The 18,745-nt window shown below is 48.2% G+C and overlaps 1 protein-coding gene across 1 annotated transcript in view; it reads right to left on the bottom strand.

Moving 5' to 3' along the window:
- LOC118771821 (semaphorin-3A-like) overlaps positions 1–16,888 on the bottom strand; it is a 44,944-nt gene extending 28,056 nt beyond the window's left edge. Inside the window, exons 1-2 of the mRNA XM_036519895.1 lie at positions 16,777–16,888; positions 2,851–3,011 (exon numbers count right to left, since the gene is read on the bottom strand). Of these exons, the coding sequence (XP_036375788.1) occupies positions 2,851–3,011; positions 16,777–16,888 (273 nt within the window). The remainder of the gene's footprint in view (positions 1–2,850; positions 3,012–16,776) is intronic.
- Between the last annotated feature and the right edge of the window lie 1,857 nt (positions 16,889–18,745).

Below are 18,745 nucleotides of genomic sequence, written 5' to 3'. Positions count from 1 at the left end.
ATTTAAAACAGTGTTAAATACACCCCAAACTTATTCCACCACTGAATGACTGCAGCGAGTCAGCACATATTAACATTTAAATCAGCAGAACAGCCATTTCGATGAGGTAAGGGAAAACTGCAGCGTGAATGGTTCCTAATATGCATGGTCAATTACCATCTCTATCTGTTAAATCACTCCTAATATGCTAGCATAATATGCCTGCTTAAATATTAGTCAACTCTAAACTCTTACTAGAGTGGTAAGTAATATTCTAAGAAGAATTACATATTCTTTATGTAGCATAAGGATGTTGCCTTTAAATTGCACGGCCATCACAAACATTTCATTCTCCTCAGTTGTTTATCCAAATACATACAGTCGGTATCCTTCCTGTCTTTGGATTGTATAGGACTTACATGATCAGATAAAGCAAGTTCTCCAAACCTATCCCAGGATGTTTAATGAAATGATAAACGGCCAACAGCCATTAGGCAAACACAATAATAAGAAGAAAGGGAAATCAGTGTAACGGACTGCAGAAAGCAGACGTGAGGAGGGAGAATCAGGTCTGAGACATGAGCGCGCTGGCAGGGGCGGAAGCCGGAGGGAGTCACAGAGTCTCCTGCTGTAGATCCTCCCTGCAGTTCAGCACGTCCCCCTCCGAATAAAGGGCGCTGAACTCTGCGGTAACACCCTTGTTGCTGGCAGACCGGTAAGGGACAGCAATAGGTACTGGGGCACGGTCTTTCAGCAGCCTCCCTCAACCACCCAACCAACTCCCCCACCCAGCTGTGAACTCACCCTGTGTGTCATTACACATACAGTAGCAGTCAAAAGCTTGGACACAACTTTTATTCTTTATTTTCACTACATTTCACATTCTAGAATAATAGTAAAGGCATCAGAACTTTTAAGCATAAAGCTTTTAAGCATCAAGCATTTAAGCATAGGTTTTTAGATCAAAATGTCTTTGAATGCATGTTTCCCATCGTAAAGCTTTTAAGCATCAAGCATTTAAGCATAGGTTTTTAGATCAAAATGTCTTTGAATGCATGTTTCCCATTGTCTTAATCAGGTGTGTCCAAACTTTTGACCGGTACTGTATGTGTTAACCTGGTGCTTTCTGTGAGAGGTTAATATGGATGCTGTCTGGTTGTCCGCCCAGCATGCTGGACATAAGGTAGCTTGCTGTCAGGGACTGCTGGGAATTGACTTCACCGTGCTGCAGAGCTGACAGCAGGCCAGGGTCAGGCGTGGATCAGCACTCCTACAGCAGGCCAGCTGAGTGCCGGGAGCTCATTAGGACAGAGCCGGACGCGCCCGGCGCACCAGCGGGGTCTCCTAACTAGCGTCTGCAGTAGCTCTTCAGAGCGCAGCCGCCGAGACGAGCGCCAAGCTGCCAGTGCGTCTGTGGCTCTCCCCAAAAGCACATCACGCCACTGTGTAAGGACTCAAGAAACACAACCAAAATGAAAGGTTGGGCCCGCGGATCACAGGGAAGTGGATGGAAATAACATCTGGCCAGATCTCCTGCAAAGCTCGCAGCTTAAAAAACGGCGGCACAGAGAACATCCGTCCCCTCCGGGAGCCTGCCGATTCCAGAGCCGTAGTTTAATCACTAAGCACGTGTTAATTGTCCGAACAATGAGGTGCGTGATGTCATCTTTTCCACTGCCTCAGACCACTCTTTCCTCTTGGTTCACTTTTCTGTTACAGACGTAGCTAAATGCCAACAGTCTGCATGCTCAGAGTCTGAGTAATGTCAGAGCTGCATGATGGATGCTACTGCGTTTCTGGCCATTTAAATATCGCATTATAGCCACCATGACAAATAGAGATAGATGTAACACGATTTTATACAGCTAAAATGGTTTATTTAAACTGCACAGAGAGTGTATAGGGTATAATTTTGGTCTTAATATGAGGCAGTGTTCTGCCAGGGATTTCTAAAGTAGGATGTGGGGGGGGGGGGGGGGGGGGGTGGTGGTTAAGTCCACGTTCTGTTGGGGGAGGGGGACAGTTTGTCTCCACCGTGTTACTCTTAGCATCCAGCCAGGTACGCAATGTACATATTCACCACTTCCAGCTGCACGAGTTCTTCTAAGACAGCTCCTCCTTTAAATATTCATGGGAGATTTTCCTGCGGAGGTGTGGTCCCCGCTCGATCGAGTCCGAGACGTTCCCACAGAGATCGCTTCCAGTCAGTGGCTATTTCTCTTTTTCGCTGTTCGCTGAGTTGACAAGTTGCATGGTTTAAGACAGGAGTCCGATCCCCAGCCACCAACCCTCTCACCCTCTGCTGCTGTGCATGCTGGGGGATGTAGTGAAGGAGAGGTGAACTCTCTGCCCACACGTAGCCAGGAGATAGCAGGGCGCTCCACTGTATGGGTTAGTCTTGCTGTTCGTAGCCTGTGTGTTCCAGTGAAGCAGCTCGCCTGCTTTAAAGCTCTCTGTTCTCCTCTCCTATATCTACACACCATATGGCGTGTTTTTACACGCGTGCTCATTTTCCTAACACTCCCAATCCAGCAGAGCCTGTCGGTGCCTTGTATGGAATATTCAGCAAGAATGCTGCCTTTAATTGAATTTAGCTGACATTTTTCTGTACACAGGCACAGACCAAACTCCCGCCAAAGAGACATGGACGAAGAAAGCTTCGAAACCTTTACCGCATCAGTCTTTCCACAGCCGTGTCAGCTGCTGAGAAGCTTAATTACAATGATTTATGTCTGATGAAGTGGTAAAACAAATTAAAAACCAGTCTGGACACAGATCAATTTTACTCAATATCTCTTTAAAAAGCAATAAAGCTCTTTGCACGTAGCCACTTTAAAATCCAGGCAGAGAGAGGCAGAACGTATGACCTACCTTCAGGTAGTCCTTGTGAATGTTGACCAGGTTAAAGGAGAAAATGTGGTCCTTGGCCCCCACCAGCAGCCTGCCCTTCTCCTCGTCCAGCAGGAAGGTGTGGTAGCTGGAGCTGTTAGCCAGGCCGTTGAAGGTGATCAGATTGTTCGAGTCCAACATCTCTGCAAGGAAAAACAACAATAACCAAACATGAGCCAGGAATGCTGTGGCCGGGCTGGGGACAGAGCGTTAGGAGCGACCGCTGTAGGAAAATGAGCAGTTTAGCTTGTTGGGGGTCACTGAGGGCAGGCCCACGGCTGGGCCCCCAGCTGTGTGGTTTTTGTAAACAGGTGCGTGGCAGGCGTAATGACACCGATGCTCCAGACGCCGCTGGCTTCCGTAGTGTAAACAGTGTCCCCCGGCAGCGCGTGTGACCTGCCGCTGTAAATTAGGGGCTTTCCACGGGGGTAATGCGGTCTGGGGCGTGACTCACCGGGAATGCATCTCTCCACCACAGCAAGCTCACATCCACAGAGTTAACAGAGGAACTCGGTAAGAATTAACCTTACGCTTTCTGTGAGTCTTAAACGAAGCACAGTGCAGGTAGCGGCTCCCGTCACATCTCCATTTGCATTTTACCAGCCCGGTTTTGCGGGTGCCAATCAAATAAAGTAGTTTTGTGTGAAACAACAGGCGGTCTTCGCAGTCATCCGTCATGAATTAATCTGTTCTTTCCTGGTGTGTCACAACATTGTCCCCAGCTCTGAAATTCCACGCAAAACTGTCACTCGAGTCGTACAACAGCTTCAATGCCACTACCAGATAGGCACAGCATGATTCAGAATGCGCTCAACCATGTAATTAGTGAATTCATTCGTACACAGCTACACACGCCGGATATGCATTTTTTGGTCAGCTTAGTGCCGGTGAGTCAGGAGAAGCTGTGGCTGTATTTGATGAATGAATTTCGACTGCCGGGGGGAACTGTCTTAACCACCAGCACAGGTCACCTATGGCCCTTCAGCAGGGAACCTTTTTCAGTGGGTCTGGAACATTCTGAACTCATCTGAGAGTTTTAATAGCATCTCTGAAATTTTAATTAGGGACAACTCTGAAGATGCTCAGAGGAGCTCTCGGAGCAATAAAACAACACCAGGCTCTGTTGTGAAATGCAGTGTTATCTTTGTGTGAGTAAAAACAATATGGTTAATACAGACCACACTAACTCCAGCTCTCTGTCAATGTCATGGTTACAACAAACAGCATTTCAGATGTCAATCACATCTCATATTACTACATTACATTATTGTCATTTAGCAGACGCTCTCATCCAGAGTAACTTGCATAGGTTACAATTTTTACATGTTATCCATTTATACAGCTGGATATTTACTGAGGAAATTCTGGGTTAAGTACTTTGCTCAAGGGTACAACAGCAGTGTCCGAGCAGGGAATCAAGCCGGCAACCGTTCGGGTACGAGTCCAGCAACCTTTAGGTTACAAGCCCTGTTCCTTACCACTATGCTACTCTGCCGCCCCCCATCTAACTGAACGTATGTACAAAAAGTACAGTATGTACGCAAAAAATAAAGCCCTGAGCATTTTTCTTGCTTTTGCTGAAAGATCACTGACAAACCTACACAGGCATACGACTATGTCAGAAGGGTTCCAAAACTCTCACCAAAACAAGTGGGGGAAAAAAAAACACCCAAGCCGTCGGGAACAGAGGGTTCAGTCTGAGGGGAGAGCGGTTACGCCTCCGGCGCATGGAACAGCAGCTTTAACCATTGGTGATGATTAGCCAGATCTTCCCGGCTGACACGTGTCAGCGGCGAGGAAAACGAAAACACAGGCGAGAGGAGTCAGGGTTTAAGGCGACGCCGGGTGTTGGGGAGATGGGAGGGGGAGGGGCCCTGCGTGGTGAACAGCCTGAGGCCCGCGGCTCGGTCGTCTTTGTCCAATTCCGAGCAGACCGCGCCCTCGCGGCAGTGGGCCACGCTCGTTGCCCACCTCTCCGCCCCCAGGCTCCGCACCCCGCGGAGCCGCCATTTTAGCGGAGCCGTGTGAGGCGCCGGTTTAGGAGTCAGCCGGGGTGGTGCGGCGTGGCTGCTGGGCGCAGCCAGCCCCGAGCCGGGCCTCGCACGCGTGAGCTGACCTTGGCCACCACGGCCAGCTGGAAACTCCGCTTTAACGCGGGGCGCGGATTCTGCCATCTCTCAGCGTGCGGCGGGCGCTCCAAAAACAAGAGCAGCCGGCGGAGACCGAACGCCGAAGCCTCGTCGGGGCGTCTGCGCGCTCCTGCTGAAAATGACTTTAACCACAGTGGCAAACTGATGCTGCTGAGACTGCTGTAAAAATAACCTGTGGATAACCATTCTTTCCATTGCTGCCGCTCAGTCTTCATACTGTAGAACCTGCGTGAAAATAATGGGATCAAACACGAGACAGTACTAGCCGGCCCTGGACACAATGGGCTTTCTGCTGTCTGTCAGAGACTTACAGGGGGAAACACTTATCAGCAAGACCCAGCTACAGTGACTCGGAGCTCAGCAAACAGTCCCAGTCTAAACATACCTCTGTCATAAGGACAAACAGAAGCTACCTGGGGTCACATTTTGATCCCGCAGTGACAACCTTGATCCTCACTGAAGAGTCCTGTCTCAGCGACAGCTGAGAGACGGGAAATTGGGGAAAATTGAGTGACACGCATTTTCCTACATGTAATTACAGGCCAGGCCAGGTGGAAATGAGATTATCCTGTTAACAGACACTGTCCATCATGTTAAACTACAGGGTTGGAGAGTCGAGCCTTGCCTGGTTTAGAGGCTGTCACTACATTTCATTACAGCAGCTAAGGGTGAGTGTCTGCCAGTCCAACACAGAAACGGTGCGATTTACACTCTAAAACCTTTTAGACTTGGAACAACCCACACTCCAGAGCAGTGATCAACTGCTCTGATTTATTTCCCATGATTCCTTGCCCGTGGAACACCTTGTTGGGCGTGAGGGCCTGTGTGGACTTGGTTCTCCTTCGTCTTTGTCATTTTGTTTAGTTCTGTGAGTCAGAAGAGGAGTGGCTGGTTAATTTTTCAGCAGAGAAGAAGAGCCGCTTGCTGGAAGTGTGTTTATGTGTCAGTGCTCGGGAGACGGGGGCGAGCAGAGGCCTGCCTCTGTTTCTCCTTAGGAGAGTTTCCCTAAAGTGCCCAGGGCCCTGCCATTTGGCCCTCCGTCCAACAGCGCATAACTTTCACTCACGACCTGCTGGCCTGCTCCCGCTAGCAGGAGAAGGAGCTGTTCCCGAAATCTCAAAAGTAAATGCAGATGAGAGGGATTATTTTGCATGGGCGGAGATAAACTGCTTCAGCAAGGACAGCATTCCTGAGCGCACGGTGACTTCACAGTTAGATTGACATAATGACAGGTCCGGTTCACGTGCCTTTGACGTTTTCAACAAAAGCTTAATCATGTTGCCAATCACCTCACTGGCATTCAAAGCAGCCTAACTCGGAGTTTTGTGTTTTGGGGAGCACTGAATATCCTTATGATGTGGCAGCGTAATATGTGCTTTCTATCTCTCTATCTCTGTCACACCCACACACACACACACACACACACACACACACTCTTACATGTGTTTAAAATATCTCCCTGTCTGATCCAATCTGAGGAAACTGAATGTATGAGTCTGAATTTACAATGAGACAGCCTGCAAAGTGAACTGCAGAGTTCCCCTCAGGGATAACCAGGCATCCACATGCATCCAGGTTTAGTTTCATTGCAACTCTAATTACAATACCTTTAATCATGACACCAAGACAGCATAATTAGTAATGTCCTAACACTGGCAGGCCTCAAGACACTGAATACACAGCCTTAGTCTTTATAAGTCTCAACGCAAAACAAAAATAAACAAAGAAAACTCTCTCAAAAAATATTTTGTTTGGGCCTGTCCTGAGGAAATGAACATCAATTGCCTGAAGCAGGCATATGAAAGAGCTTTGTTCACTGTGGAGTGTGGAAAGGGCTGGGGTACTGCAGTTTGCCACGGCCTGGAGTCCCAGACGAGGCATTACCACTGAACCCACGGGTGAGGGCTTTACACCATCTGCTCCGATAAACAGTCAGCTGAACTAACAAACCTCAGAATGAGTACGATGCAAAGCGGAGAATGGCACCTTCTAAAAGGTATCAGCCGGTGAAATAAGCATGACTGAGATCTTCACATTCAGCAGTGGGGTGAATACCCTCTTAACCAAACCGTCCGAATAGTATATGCTTTTCTCTTTAAGTAAATGGGTAGTTGTCCTGAGATACCCTAGACTATATATTTTTTTGTCTGTGTGAGAAACAAAAGCCAGCACAGGTCTTTCAGATCTCGGCTGTCTTTGATTCCAAACAGACTAACCGCGGTGAGACAAAAGGCCTCTGAGGATGTATAGGAAGGGGGCAGGGCCAGACCATGTGACTCCTCAGACGGGATGAATCCAGATGCCGGAGAGCGTTGCTCGAAGGCCCCACCAAGGTGCCAAATGAGGTGATGACCGCACACGCCAATAGGAGCTCGCAAAAATAAATTAAAAACAGGGGGCCAGTGATAGCGGGGGCTTGGAGTAACCTTAGCTTCCTATTCGCCGCCAGAGACTGAATGTTCTTTCTGATTTCCCAAGCTGTGACTACCGCCTTTGTAACCGCACACACCAGGGTTCCTCTGTGAATGGTAGCATGTCTGCGCCACTGATAGCTAAATCTAGCTGAATGCTTACATTCTTTCCCCTAAAAAGTGAGTTTTCATGTAGACCATATTATCGGCAAGCTCCCTGCAGTGTAACATATGAATGGTATTCTAACATGTACATGTTCGCCGGACGCAAAAAATAGAGCACTTAAATTCACACATCATTCCATTGTGTGCTCTCAGCCGTCACGCTGGCCGCAGGGATGGCCGCAGTAGTGATTATGTAGCCAAGACCATGCCTGTGGGAGTTTTGGGAGTTCCTCTGTGAAATCAATACCGTCCACTCGAGGACTCCGTGCCAGGCGGGGCGGCGGCCGCACACCCCCCTATTAGCGTCTGCAGCCTTTTTTCCAGCAGCGCTCAGAACAGCGTGGGAGACGCGTCTGCGGCAGCAAGAGAGGCCGCAACTGTACTGAGGTCAGTGTGGACGACTTTTTTTTTTTTCTGCCCGGCTTACCTTCTCCGATGTCTATTCGGCCCACTCTGTCATCATTACCTGGTTTATTTATGTCCGGGACTGCAGTAAAACACACCATTAAGACGGTTCTGCTTGAAATGGATACCGCTTTGCAGGACTACCCACAGTAAAACAAGGCGGGAAGATCAGGGAGAGGCTTCTACAGCACGTTAAAAGGGGCTCTGTAGTGCTTTCACACTGGCGTTTAACTCATCCCTTTTATCCCAGATAGGAATGTTAATTCATTTCACTTCAGTTTTCAGTCTTCGCTTTGGCACATTGGCACCATGAAGCAGCGGGGCGTCTAAAAAGAGCTTATCCCTGCCAGCCAAGAGGTGAAGGGGGAGCCAAATTCCGCCCTCTCCGCCCGCAGGGCACTCTGAGTCTGTCTTCCCCTCACCGTTTAAGGATGTATCCACGGTGAGTGCGTCGGTCGCCCTCGTTTTCGAGAAGCTCTCGACCCTGGCGATCCTCTGGGCGGGGTTCTTTTCATGCGGCCGCATTGTTTCTGGGTAAGAACGCAGCCAATGGGGAGCCAGCTCTGTCCCTGCAGAGCCTATCGGAGACGGGCGCCCGGCGCTGCAGCCTCGGTTCGCCCGCTCTGGATTTGGTCTGGAGCAAAACCTCCACGGCGAGCGCGCATTAATAGGGGATAGGCTAATACTCGCAAAATCTGTGTAAATATTTTGGTTGGTCGTGTGAGCAAGCGGGTTTAGCAGGGCTTACTGACAGCGCGGGCCTGGGAGACTGTTGAAAATGCACACCGCGGAGCTTACAGGGGTCAAGGAGGCTTTCATTAATAGTTTCTCTCTCCCTCTCTCCCCGCTCCCTCTGTGTGTGTTTATAGTGGAGCCGGTCGCTTTGTCATGTTAAGTGCTGCTTACACAACTCTCTTGAGCCGCTCTGCGAAACGCCATCAACACTCTCCAAGTTATTGATTCATGCAAATCAGTCACTCGCTGAATGAAAAGCATAATGGACTCTTTTGAGCTGCTGGGAACAAATAATTGAGTTTTGAAGTGACCACTTACAAAAGCGTGCATTTAATGTTTTTTTTTCCCCAATACACAGTTGCACCACTTCCATTTACAATGATGACTGAATGCTTAAATAACATGGAAAATCAGACCCATATATAATGAAGAACATGGAAGCTGAATTTCACAAATGCTGTAAATACTAAGAAACCGATCACAAACTGTACTGTACTTAAGCACATATGTTCAAGTACAGTGCAACAATCTTTTTAAGAAAAAAAAAAAAGAAAGACCTCATACTGTATTTATACCACAAACATCTTGTTGTCTCAAGGGATCACCATGTCCCATTCCCAGGTATTGCTCATTCTCTAATCAATTCTCTGTCCATAGCAGTCATCTTACTGTCAATCATACTGTACATACATATAACTGTAATATATCCTCTGCACTTGCTGCTTACTGCACTTCTGGTTAGATGCTAACTGCATTTCGTTGCCTCGTACTTGTTACATGTGTATGACAATAAAGTTGAATCTAATCCAATCTAATCTAATCTAATAAGACTCATCCACTTGCAGTAATGCTCTCAAGACTATAGGGCTATTTAAAAGGTTAATACTTTGCCAGTCACTGGAATACAGTCTGAAAATCGTCAAAGCATCTATTACACCGTTTCACCTGAACCAGGTGCTGGGTGTAATTTTTGTTGAAATGGACCGCTTAAAGGCTAAGTGTTCAAATGCTACTCTGAGGCCACAGACTATCATTTTCACTGCTTTTGAGCAGAGACGTATGTTTGAACACTCAGGAATGCAGTCTGCTGCTCCGACATTGCCGGCCAGCACTTTTCGAACGCCTGCTGACGGGCTGAAAAGACAGGCGAATGTAAACACGGTCACCCTCCACGGGGGTGTCTCGCTCTGTCAGTGACACAGAACGCAGGCCCGCAGCGAGATGTGACAAACCTGTCCTCTAGAGTCTTCATTTAACCCAGAAAGAGCTGAGCTCTGACCCCTAGCAGGATGTGGTGACAGGCCCTTTAGCGCCACGTCATCCTTACGAATTTCCACAGTGCACAGGACACCCTTTTTGCCCAAAATACAACCAAGAGTCACCACACAGAATGGTTTTGGTCTCTAATGTATAGGGGCAGAAAGATATGTGGATTTGCACTGAATCTCCACTTAACATTACACACGTGAGTCACAAAGGCAGTTTACACGCTGCTCAGACTGTGTAATGCTAGAGGAAAAGGCTAAGTGATTATACAGTGCGCTGGGATTGTTGCTGCTCTGTTTCCTTAACTCTGACACACATATCAGGCAGTAAATGTGCAGAGATGGCACCGCAGCCATAAATCTATATGAGAGAGCAGTGCAGAGGACAGCTGAGAGAGGGGTTATTCTCCTGACGTTGCAGGGCGAGTAATGATAACGAATGAGCCATCTCGCGGCAGGCTCTGTTTGCATAACCTTGGGGCAAGGTGTGGAGAGTAGATGCAGCCAAGCTTCTGCCGGCTTTAATGAATTGCCGTTTTGGTGACAGACAGAGAGACAGAGATGGCTGGGCTCTTATCAGAGCACTGCGCCATCTGATCGAAGCCTCACCATTCCTGTCTCTCTCTCTCTCTTCCTGTTTCTCTCCCTCTCGCTCACTCTCTTCCTGTGTCTTGTCTATCTTTCTCCCTCCAAACCTCTCATCCTCTCCTCCTTTCTCTCCACCTCCTTAATTCTACCTCAGCCCCTCCTATTCTCTACCCTCTTGTTCTGTCTGTCTGCCTCTTTCTCTCCATCTCTCTTTCTCTCTCTTAATCCAGTTTACTTTATTTGCATGATTGCTTACAATACAGTTTTACCACATTTGACAGATATGAACACAAATGTAAAAACATACAAATCTTTGGTAATCTCTCTCTCCCCCTCTCTCTCCCTCTCTCCCTCTCCCTCTCCTGCTCCTCTCTCTCTCGCTCTATCTCTCCCCCTCTCCCTCTCTCTCTCTCTCCCCCCCTCTCTCTCTCTCCCTCTCTCTCTCCCTCTCTTTCTCTCTCTAACCCTCTCTCTCCCTCTCCCCCTCTCTCTCTCTCCCCCTCTCTCCCCCTCTCTCTCTCTCTCTCTCTCTCCCTCTCTTTCTCTCTCCTCTCTCCCCCTCTCTCTCTCTCTCTCTCTCCCTCGCTCTCTCTCCCACTCTTTCTCTCTCCCACTCTCTCTCTCTCTCTCTCTCTCTCTCTCTCTCTCTCTTTCTCCCTCCCTCCAGCAGCATCTTTGTTCCACTGCTGTGGATGTGGGCTGCAGAGGGCAGATGGATGCCCCAGTACGGTCCCACCTGAGACCGATAAAAATAAACTCCCCTACCCTACATCCAGAGAGTTCACCGCGCTGCACTGTGGGACATGCACAGCCAGGATGCGCTCGGTCCTGACTTCCTGTTGTTCGCTCAGTGCGCTAAATCAAGACGCTAAAGCACGTTTTAATTATGCGTCTCATAAAGTATACGCTACTTTTAATTCTACGGTATCCTCTCGTGTTGATGCAAGCAAGCATGCCTGAAGAAATTTGTTTTGTTCTAAAAGAGAAAGAAAATAAATTAGCCCACATCATTCTACAATTGAAATTATGCGTATATGGCTACCAAGGACACCAAGGCATATGAAGTAAGCCCCTATCTGAATAATAAGAAATGCCTCCCGCACAGGACTGCATGTGCGTTTGAACCCTGTCTATTTTGAGCCCCGGTTCATCACAGTGTCAGCAGCGTTAGATGGATTCTGCGGGTGATGATTTGGCTGCGTCACTGCTGAGACTGGTGAAAACAGGCTTGCTGAACTGAGACCGTCCTCAGCGAGCGGATCCAGCAGCAGGCTACCTGTGTGAACCCCCCCCCCCCCCCCCCACACACACACACACACACACACACGCACACACACACACACACACACACGCACACACACACACTCTTCCGTGCCCCTGCTCCCGACGCGCCGAAGCGTGTCCGACACCTCCAGATTTCACACACTCCCTGCAGACGCCTGCTCCCAGCGCGCCTGCTAGCTCGGAGAGGTGCAAATGGAAAGAGTGACCAGCAAGACAAGCTTCGCCGCAGCGGCACTCAGGCTTAAGATGCTGAAAACATCCCATTTAACACAAACAGGTACACCGCTGTGAATTATGTGAAAGCATCTGCTCTGTAGATCTGCTGAAAACTCGGCCATAGCGATGAAGGACTTCACATGGCCATCAGAAGTGAAGGCCTTTAGACTGCTGCTGTTCCCGGGGTGTTAAAGCTTATTAGAACCATTAAATACAACCGCCTCATTCCCAGAGGTAACTCAGTTCTGTTTCTAAGTCTTCACACAAATTAACAGCTAACTTCACAAAGATGAGATTCTTACAGCACATGATTAACAAACGTTTCCCTTCACACACACACACACACACACACACACACACACACACACACACACACACACACACACACACACACACACACACACACACACACACACACACACCAGACTTATTACACCTTGGCTATATCGCAGAGGTAGAGGCACAGCAGTCACAGCTGTTGGTAGTACACATAGTAAAGATGCATTAATCCACTGTATGTCTTCTGTATATTGATACAGTCATCCTACTTCGCTTAGTGTTTGGGAGAGGTGTTACTGTGCTCTCCCTCTCTGTCCTGGGGCTCGAACCCCTGCCCCGGCGCTCAGGCTCCCTGTTTGGGCACGCCAGCAACAGTAGGACGGTAGGCCGGCCCCCGCAGGAGGCTTCAGCCAATCGGGTCGGGCAGGGGGTGAGCTCAGCCCCCCGGGCTATTACACCAGTATAACCACCAGCTTTTCAGCAGCAACCTGACGGCCGAGATCCGCCGGCTTATGGAGGATAAACAAAGGGCCAGGCTAATTACCGCAGCGCCACGGGCACCAGGGCGAGCGCTCCGAGGTGGGGGGATTCGGTCTGAAAGGGGCTCAGGTAGGCTTTAAAGGCCATCTGTGAAGCCTGGCCAGACAGGCTTACCTTCAGCCCATAAACCTCTCCCCCATGGTGTCACCCTGAGACAACGTCAATAATACATACATGATTAGCTTAATAAAAAAACACTTTAAAAATGCCCCTGTATTTATGATAGTGAAAGAATTTTGGCGACTGAGCATTTCAGAGTTGAAACATATCGTCATATTGTTTCTAAGTTTGACCACGCATTGTTCTGACAAACAAATATGACTGAAAGCTTTTTCACTTTAGCTATAAACAAAGCCAGAGTGCTTGACCGAGCTTTGCTCCTTGGTAAGGGACTTCTCAGTCCTTAAGCAGCTCTGGACACAGCGAGCCCAGGCTAAGGGTGGTAACCCACTCCAGCCCCTGTTTTCCCTCAGGGTGGGGCAGTCAGCAGAGATGCCCCCTGTCCCCCCCCCCCCCCCCCCCCACCTGTGTACACTGGTGAGCACTTACAGGCACGCCCCATACCTCAGCACACCAAACCCACTGAACACGCCTGAACACCCCGACGCCTCAGATATCGCACTGTGAATTTTCTTCTGTGTGGCGGTCTGTTACGTGCATGAATCGTTTTGCCAGTATTATCAGGGGGTCTGGCAATTCTGTAATCAGTGAGGAGCCATTCCTGACAAGAACCCCCCCACCCCCACTCCCCCCTTCCGCCCCCAATGGATCAAGTCTGGTCCTCAAACCGGGCGGTGCAGACAAACCCAGGATCCAGAGGAGGTCCCGTTTTAGAGGACCGGCGAGAGGCCCAGTTATAGAGCCACGCTGAACACTGTACTTAAGCAGTGTGGTCTGCGGCTTTCTGAGAACAGCTCGGCGAGGAGACGATCAGATGAAGGCAAACATCATTTTGGGGCTGGCATAATCGCGCGCACCTTGTAATTACCCATATCCGCCTTGTCGCTGGAATCCGTCCAATCGGGAACTCATGAGAATGTAAACTTATTACAGGACAGCTGCAGACTGTGTACAGTGCGGTTGGCATACAGTGTGTCTATTTTGAAAGATTTATAGGGAATTCCTACGGCTTGTAGGTTTTTTTTTCTTACATGTCCAAACTTGGAAATAAACACTGTTCCGATTCGGAGTTTAATTAAGAGGAAAAGGGGCTGCTAATTAGCATGTTGTTTAACAGGCTCATTAAAGTTCTAATGCACATTTTTGCTGTCAGATCCCATATGATCAAACACATTCAAACACGTGTGTGTGTGCACTGTTCAACCTCCAGGGGGCAATGTTCTCCATATTGAACACCTCTAAAAAAAACCTGTTGAACCGGGGTGGAATGAACACTTCTTACTACACCAAGTGCACTAATCTCCATTCAGATACATTATTTTCAAATCTTTAGTCAATTTAATTGGTATTTAGCTGAATTTCATGATCTTGCATTACATGTTCCATAAACCTTGCCATGGCAACAAAATCTAATTTTGTCTCCTCTGATGGTTTCATTTGAATTTAAGCAATAACACTGCCGAGTTTGAGGCATCCAAACACAAAATTGTCCCTTTCAAAAATATCCGGCATTTATGTATTTATACCTTCGTAGATTTATTCTAATATCAGTTATGTCTTTACCCTGAGCCCGCTAAAACGAGCAAGTAGCCGCACCTCTTGTTTTGAATAAAGGTGAGTGCAATTATAGGGAATTGCTTCTCTCTTTCCTCCTCGGACGGTCGTTTGCAGAGAATTCCACTCACTATTTACTGGAGCGGCACTTCCATTGACAGACAGTGTGTTTGCACTGTGCTGTATTGGTCATTAAAGGCACCCTGATAGCAGTCAGTGCAGAGTTAGGAAGAGGCTTCCTCCACAGCAGTCTCAGTCCCACCTAACACTGAGAGGTCTGTATTATACTGCTTGGAGAGGGTAGGTGTCCGCATGTCCTACATGAGCCTACATGTCCATTTGTACGTCTGAACTTGTGTTACACATTGGTAGCTTTGTGTTATTTATGGGATCGTCTTGTTAAAATTTATTTGAGCATGGGATTTTGAGTTAATATGTTTGCTAGTCAGTGATACCATGCTTTAACTAATTTCTAAATCTGCAGTTAGGAATATTTTTATGATAAAAATGTTCTTGTTTCAACTACAACATATCTATTATATATGTCAGGACGACAGAGACAGATGGAAAACATTTGGCGGAATAACCGCAATACCAGAATAAGTGTCACACAGAAATGTATGCATAATCACCAGCAGGATGTCATGCGTCTGTTAAAAAAAAATACATCGACTGTTTTAAAAAGATATATGTGAAAATTATACAATTTCACAAGGCCCCCCTGGTGACACTCCAGAGAACTGCCATTTAAAATGACAGAGCTGGAAGTCTTGCCAGATATATGGCCTGTCAAGTGACACATTTCCCCTTTATGAGTGACATCCTGAAATGATAAAGATTACAGCGAGGACCCGGGCTTAATTAGGCTAACATATGGTGTAGGCTGGGGAACAGGAGGAGGATGATGCAAAACGACCTACAACTCTTACCTAGAGGAAACCGAGAATCCAGCCCTGCAAATAAGTACTGTGCAGAGTGCATGAAGTTTGCTATATCTGACATCTGTGGCCACACACATATGGAGCTAATCTACATAGTATGTCTCCAGCCCTGCTAACAATATAGCTTGCATCTTTCCAGGCACAGTTCTCTCCAAAAGCAGATTTATTACCAGGAAATGCTTATTAACCAATCATACAATCTAAATGAGTAACTCCAAGCAGCTAAAGATCTGAAAGAAACAACTTTCCCTCACAGTAAGTATGTCCTTAATGCTGAGATCTCCAGAATGAGATATAAAAATGAAAAATGATAACTGAGAACATGTGATGCAATCCCACACCACATCACAGAAAACTACAGTCATAGAACACAGCGTTACTGGACGCAGTGCTGGTCACAGTCATCTCGTTAATAAAATGATCTTTGACCACAGAAATAAAGGGTCACATCAGGGCTGTCTGTGCTTCCACAGACTCTTCACATTGTCAGTACAGACTGAAACTCTTAGGATCATATTCTTCAAACGGAGAACACTGCACGCTACATCCTCACAGTTAAAAAAGAAAGATCTCTATGTTCATTCATAAAAAAAAACTCATATTTCTACCAAAAAAAGGGGCCTCATGTTTTTAGCCCTTTGAAGGGTGCGTGTTAAAAGCAGCCTTCCAGCCTGCATTAACAGAAACATATTTTATCCACAAATGTTGGCAGTTATTTTAGTTAAAGGGGAAAGTTTGCCCTCTCCACGGCTTTACAAAGAGCCTTATTTAGGTTCAGGCTCGTGGGCACTACGTGGACCGATCTGAAAATAACAGCAAATGCCACAGAGCACATTTCCTTTAATAATAAGGGAGACCCGTGGATGCGCAGCTCTGAGATGCTGAGATTCAGTTCCTCCTCTTCCAGTTTAAACACCGCATGTACTCATCCTTTAACCACGCTGATACCGCAACAATAAACTGAGGGGACGACGGTAAAATCAATTTCTGCGTGATGGGACCCAGACGTTGGCTTACCGCTGGCACCAATCAACAGCACACGTGATAAAACTCCCATTAAAAAAACGCACAGTGTGATGGCCAACGTGTGTAAGTCAGCGAGACTCGCCGAAGCACATGGAAACAATCTGAAAACAGTGCGGGGGAAAAAAAAAAAAGCAGGACGAGGCGGAATAGCGGGTTTTGCGTTCACGGGAGAAGCGCGGGCGCTCAGCCCCGAGCGGCGGCCGGGGGGAAATAGTCGCGGGTGACTTACCCTTGTAGGAGAGCTTGAGCCGCGGGACGTTGCGCTTGGTCTCCGGGGGACCCAGGCTGGCCGACGGAGACACCCCGCACACCAGCAGTACAATCCCCACGAGGTAGTCCATGGCTCCCTCGGGCCACCAGGAGGAAAAAAGAAAAAAAAAAAAAAAAAAAACAAACGCAGAAGAAAGAAGTGGAGGGAGACGATCCCCGGCAGTCCTCAGAAGGGTCGCGAGCCCAGAACCTGCAGGTGAACAGGTGACGGGGGTGAGCTCCGTCTCACATGGCGCCGCGGGGGAAGGTGAGCCCGCGGGGGAAGGCTGAGCACTGAGCCCACCATGCACTCTGGTCACACTCAGGGGGCCGGCAGAGAGAGAGAGAGAGGGGGGAAAGAGGGAGGTGACCGCGGCTGAGCCCGAGATTCTCACTCCCCTTTTCTTCACCCCCACGGCTCCGCTCTCCTCGCCTCTGTCGCTAGCAGCCGCTGGCAGCGTCTAATCCTGAGCACGGCTCCACCAGACTGAGCTCTGCTACAGGAGGAGGGAGAGAGAGAGAGAGCAGCACTGAGAGAGAGAGAGAGAGAGAGAGAGAGAGAGAGAGCTGGGCTGTGCTGCATGCAGAGAGATGACAGAAGATCTCTCGCTCTCCCTCTCTCTCTTTTCACCTCCCTCTCCTTCTCTCTCTCTTTACCTCTTTACCTCCCTCTCTCTCCCTTTCTCTCTTTTTCTCTCTTTACCTCCCTCTCTTTCTCTCTTTTTCTCACTCTACCTCCCCCTCCATCTCTCACTCTCTCCCCCTCCATCTCTCTCTTTCCCTCTCCCCATCTACCCCCCTCTTTCTCTCTCTCCTCTCTTTTTGCCTCTTTTTTCTCTCTAACTCCCTCCTTCTTTCTCTCTCCTTACTTACCTCTCCCCCTGTCTTCCTCCCTCTTTACCTCCCTTTCCCTCGCTCTAACTCCCTCTCGCACCCTCTCTCTCTCTCTCTCTCTCTCTCACACCATCTCTCAAACCCTCTCTCTCTCTCAGCCCCCATTCACAAACCCACACGCTTTAATGAGTGGAGTCAGGGGGGGGGTTGGTGGCAGCCCACTGCACGCGCTCCCTGCGGTCGCTCCCTGCCGTGGAACAGCGGCTCTTATTCAGTCCCCCGGGTGAGGGTCTGCTAGGATCGTGGTCATTTACTTTTAAGCGGGGTTCGCGCCGTAGCTGCCTGGGAGGAAACGGGAGGCAAAGCGAGAGCGTTTTGTTAGCGCCTTCCTTCCTTTACACCCCCCCCCCCCCTCTCCCCTCCGTCTGTGATTTCTGACAGCATCGCGCACATCGCACACGCTCCACAAGTGACTGACTGACACTCCGACTCCAGCTGCACTCGCTTTTCAACTTTCAGGTGAAAAGCAAACTCCGCTTAGGCTGAAATAGTTCCGCATTGTAGTTTGGCTTGCTTGATATTATCTTTCATCAACTTTGTTCTAAAATAATTCTAGAACGCTCTGAAAACCATCCACCGTTTAAAGGGACAATTATGGTTTAATACCAGCTTATCCTTTTATTTGATTTAGTTGATCATTGCATTTATTTAATCAATTTTGCCACTGACTTTCATTGAATACAGGTGCATTTTAATTAACTTTACCTGTGTATACTCCCATAATTTGAAAAATCTCCCACCCACTTTCACTATTCATACATGAAAGTTTTCCAGCATAGTCAATTCTCTGAAAGATCATTTGGTCTAGATTCCACCCTTTCAATATGAGGGGACAGGAAACAAAAAAAAACCTGGTATATCAGTAGTGTGGTTCACTGCCATTACATTTTTAGAAAGAGGAATGTTATACTCTTCTTTACCTAAGAGTAATTACTTTTCATTCTATTGCTATTTTTATTAGTTCATTCCGGAGGGGTGACCTGTGTAGCCGTGTGGTTGTTTCTGCGTCTGTCCCTCCCCTGTCCCGGAGCGACACCCGCATGGGGTGAGTGGCA

This window comes from Megalops cyprinoides, chromosome 25, assembly GCF_013368585.1.
Source record: "Megalops cyprinoides isolate fMegCyp1 chromosome 25, fMegCyp1.pri, whole genome shotgun sequence".
NCBI lineage: Eukaryota > Metazoa > Chordata > Actinopteri > Elopiformes > Megalopidae > Megalops > Megalops cyprinoides.
This window is presented reverse-complemented; position numbering and strand designations above follow the sequence as displayed.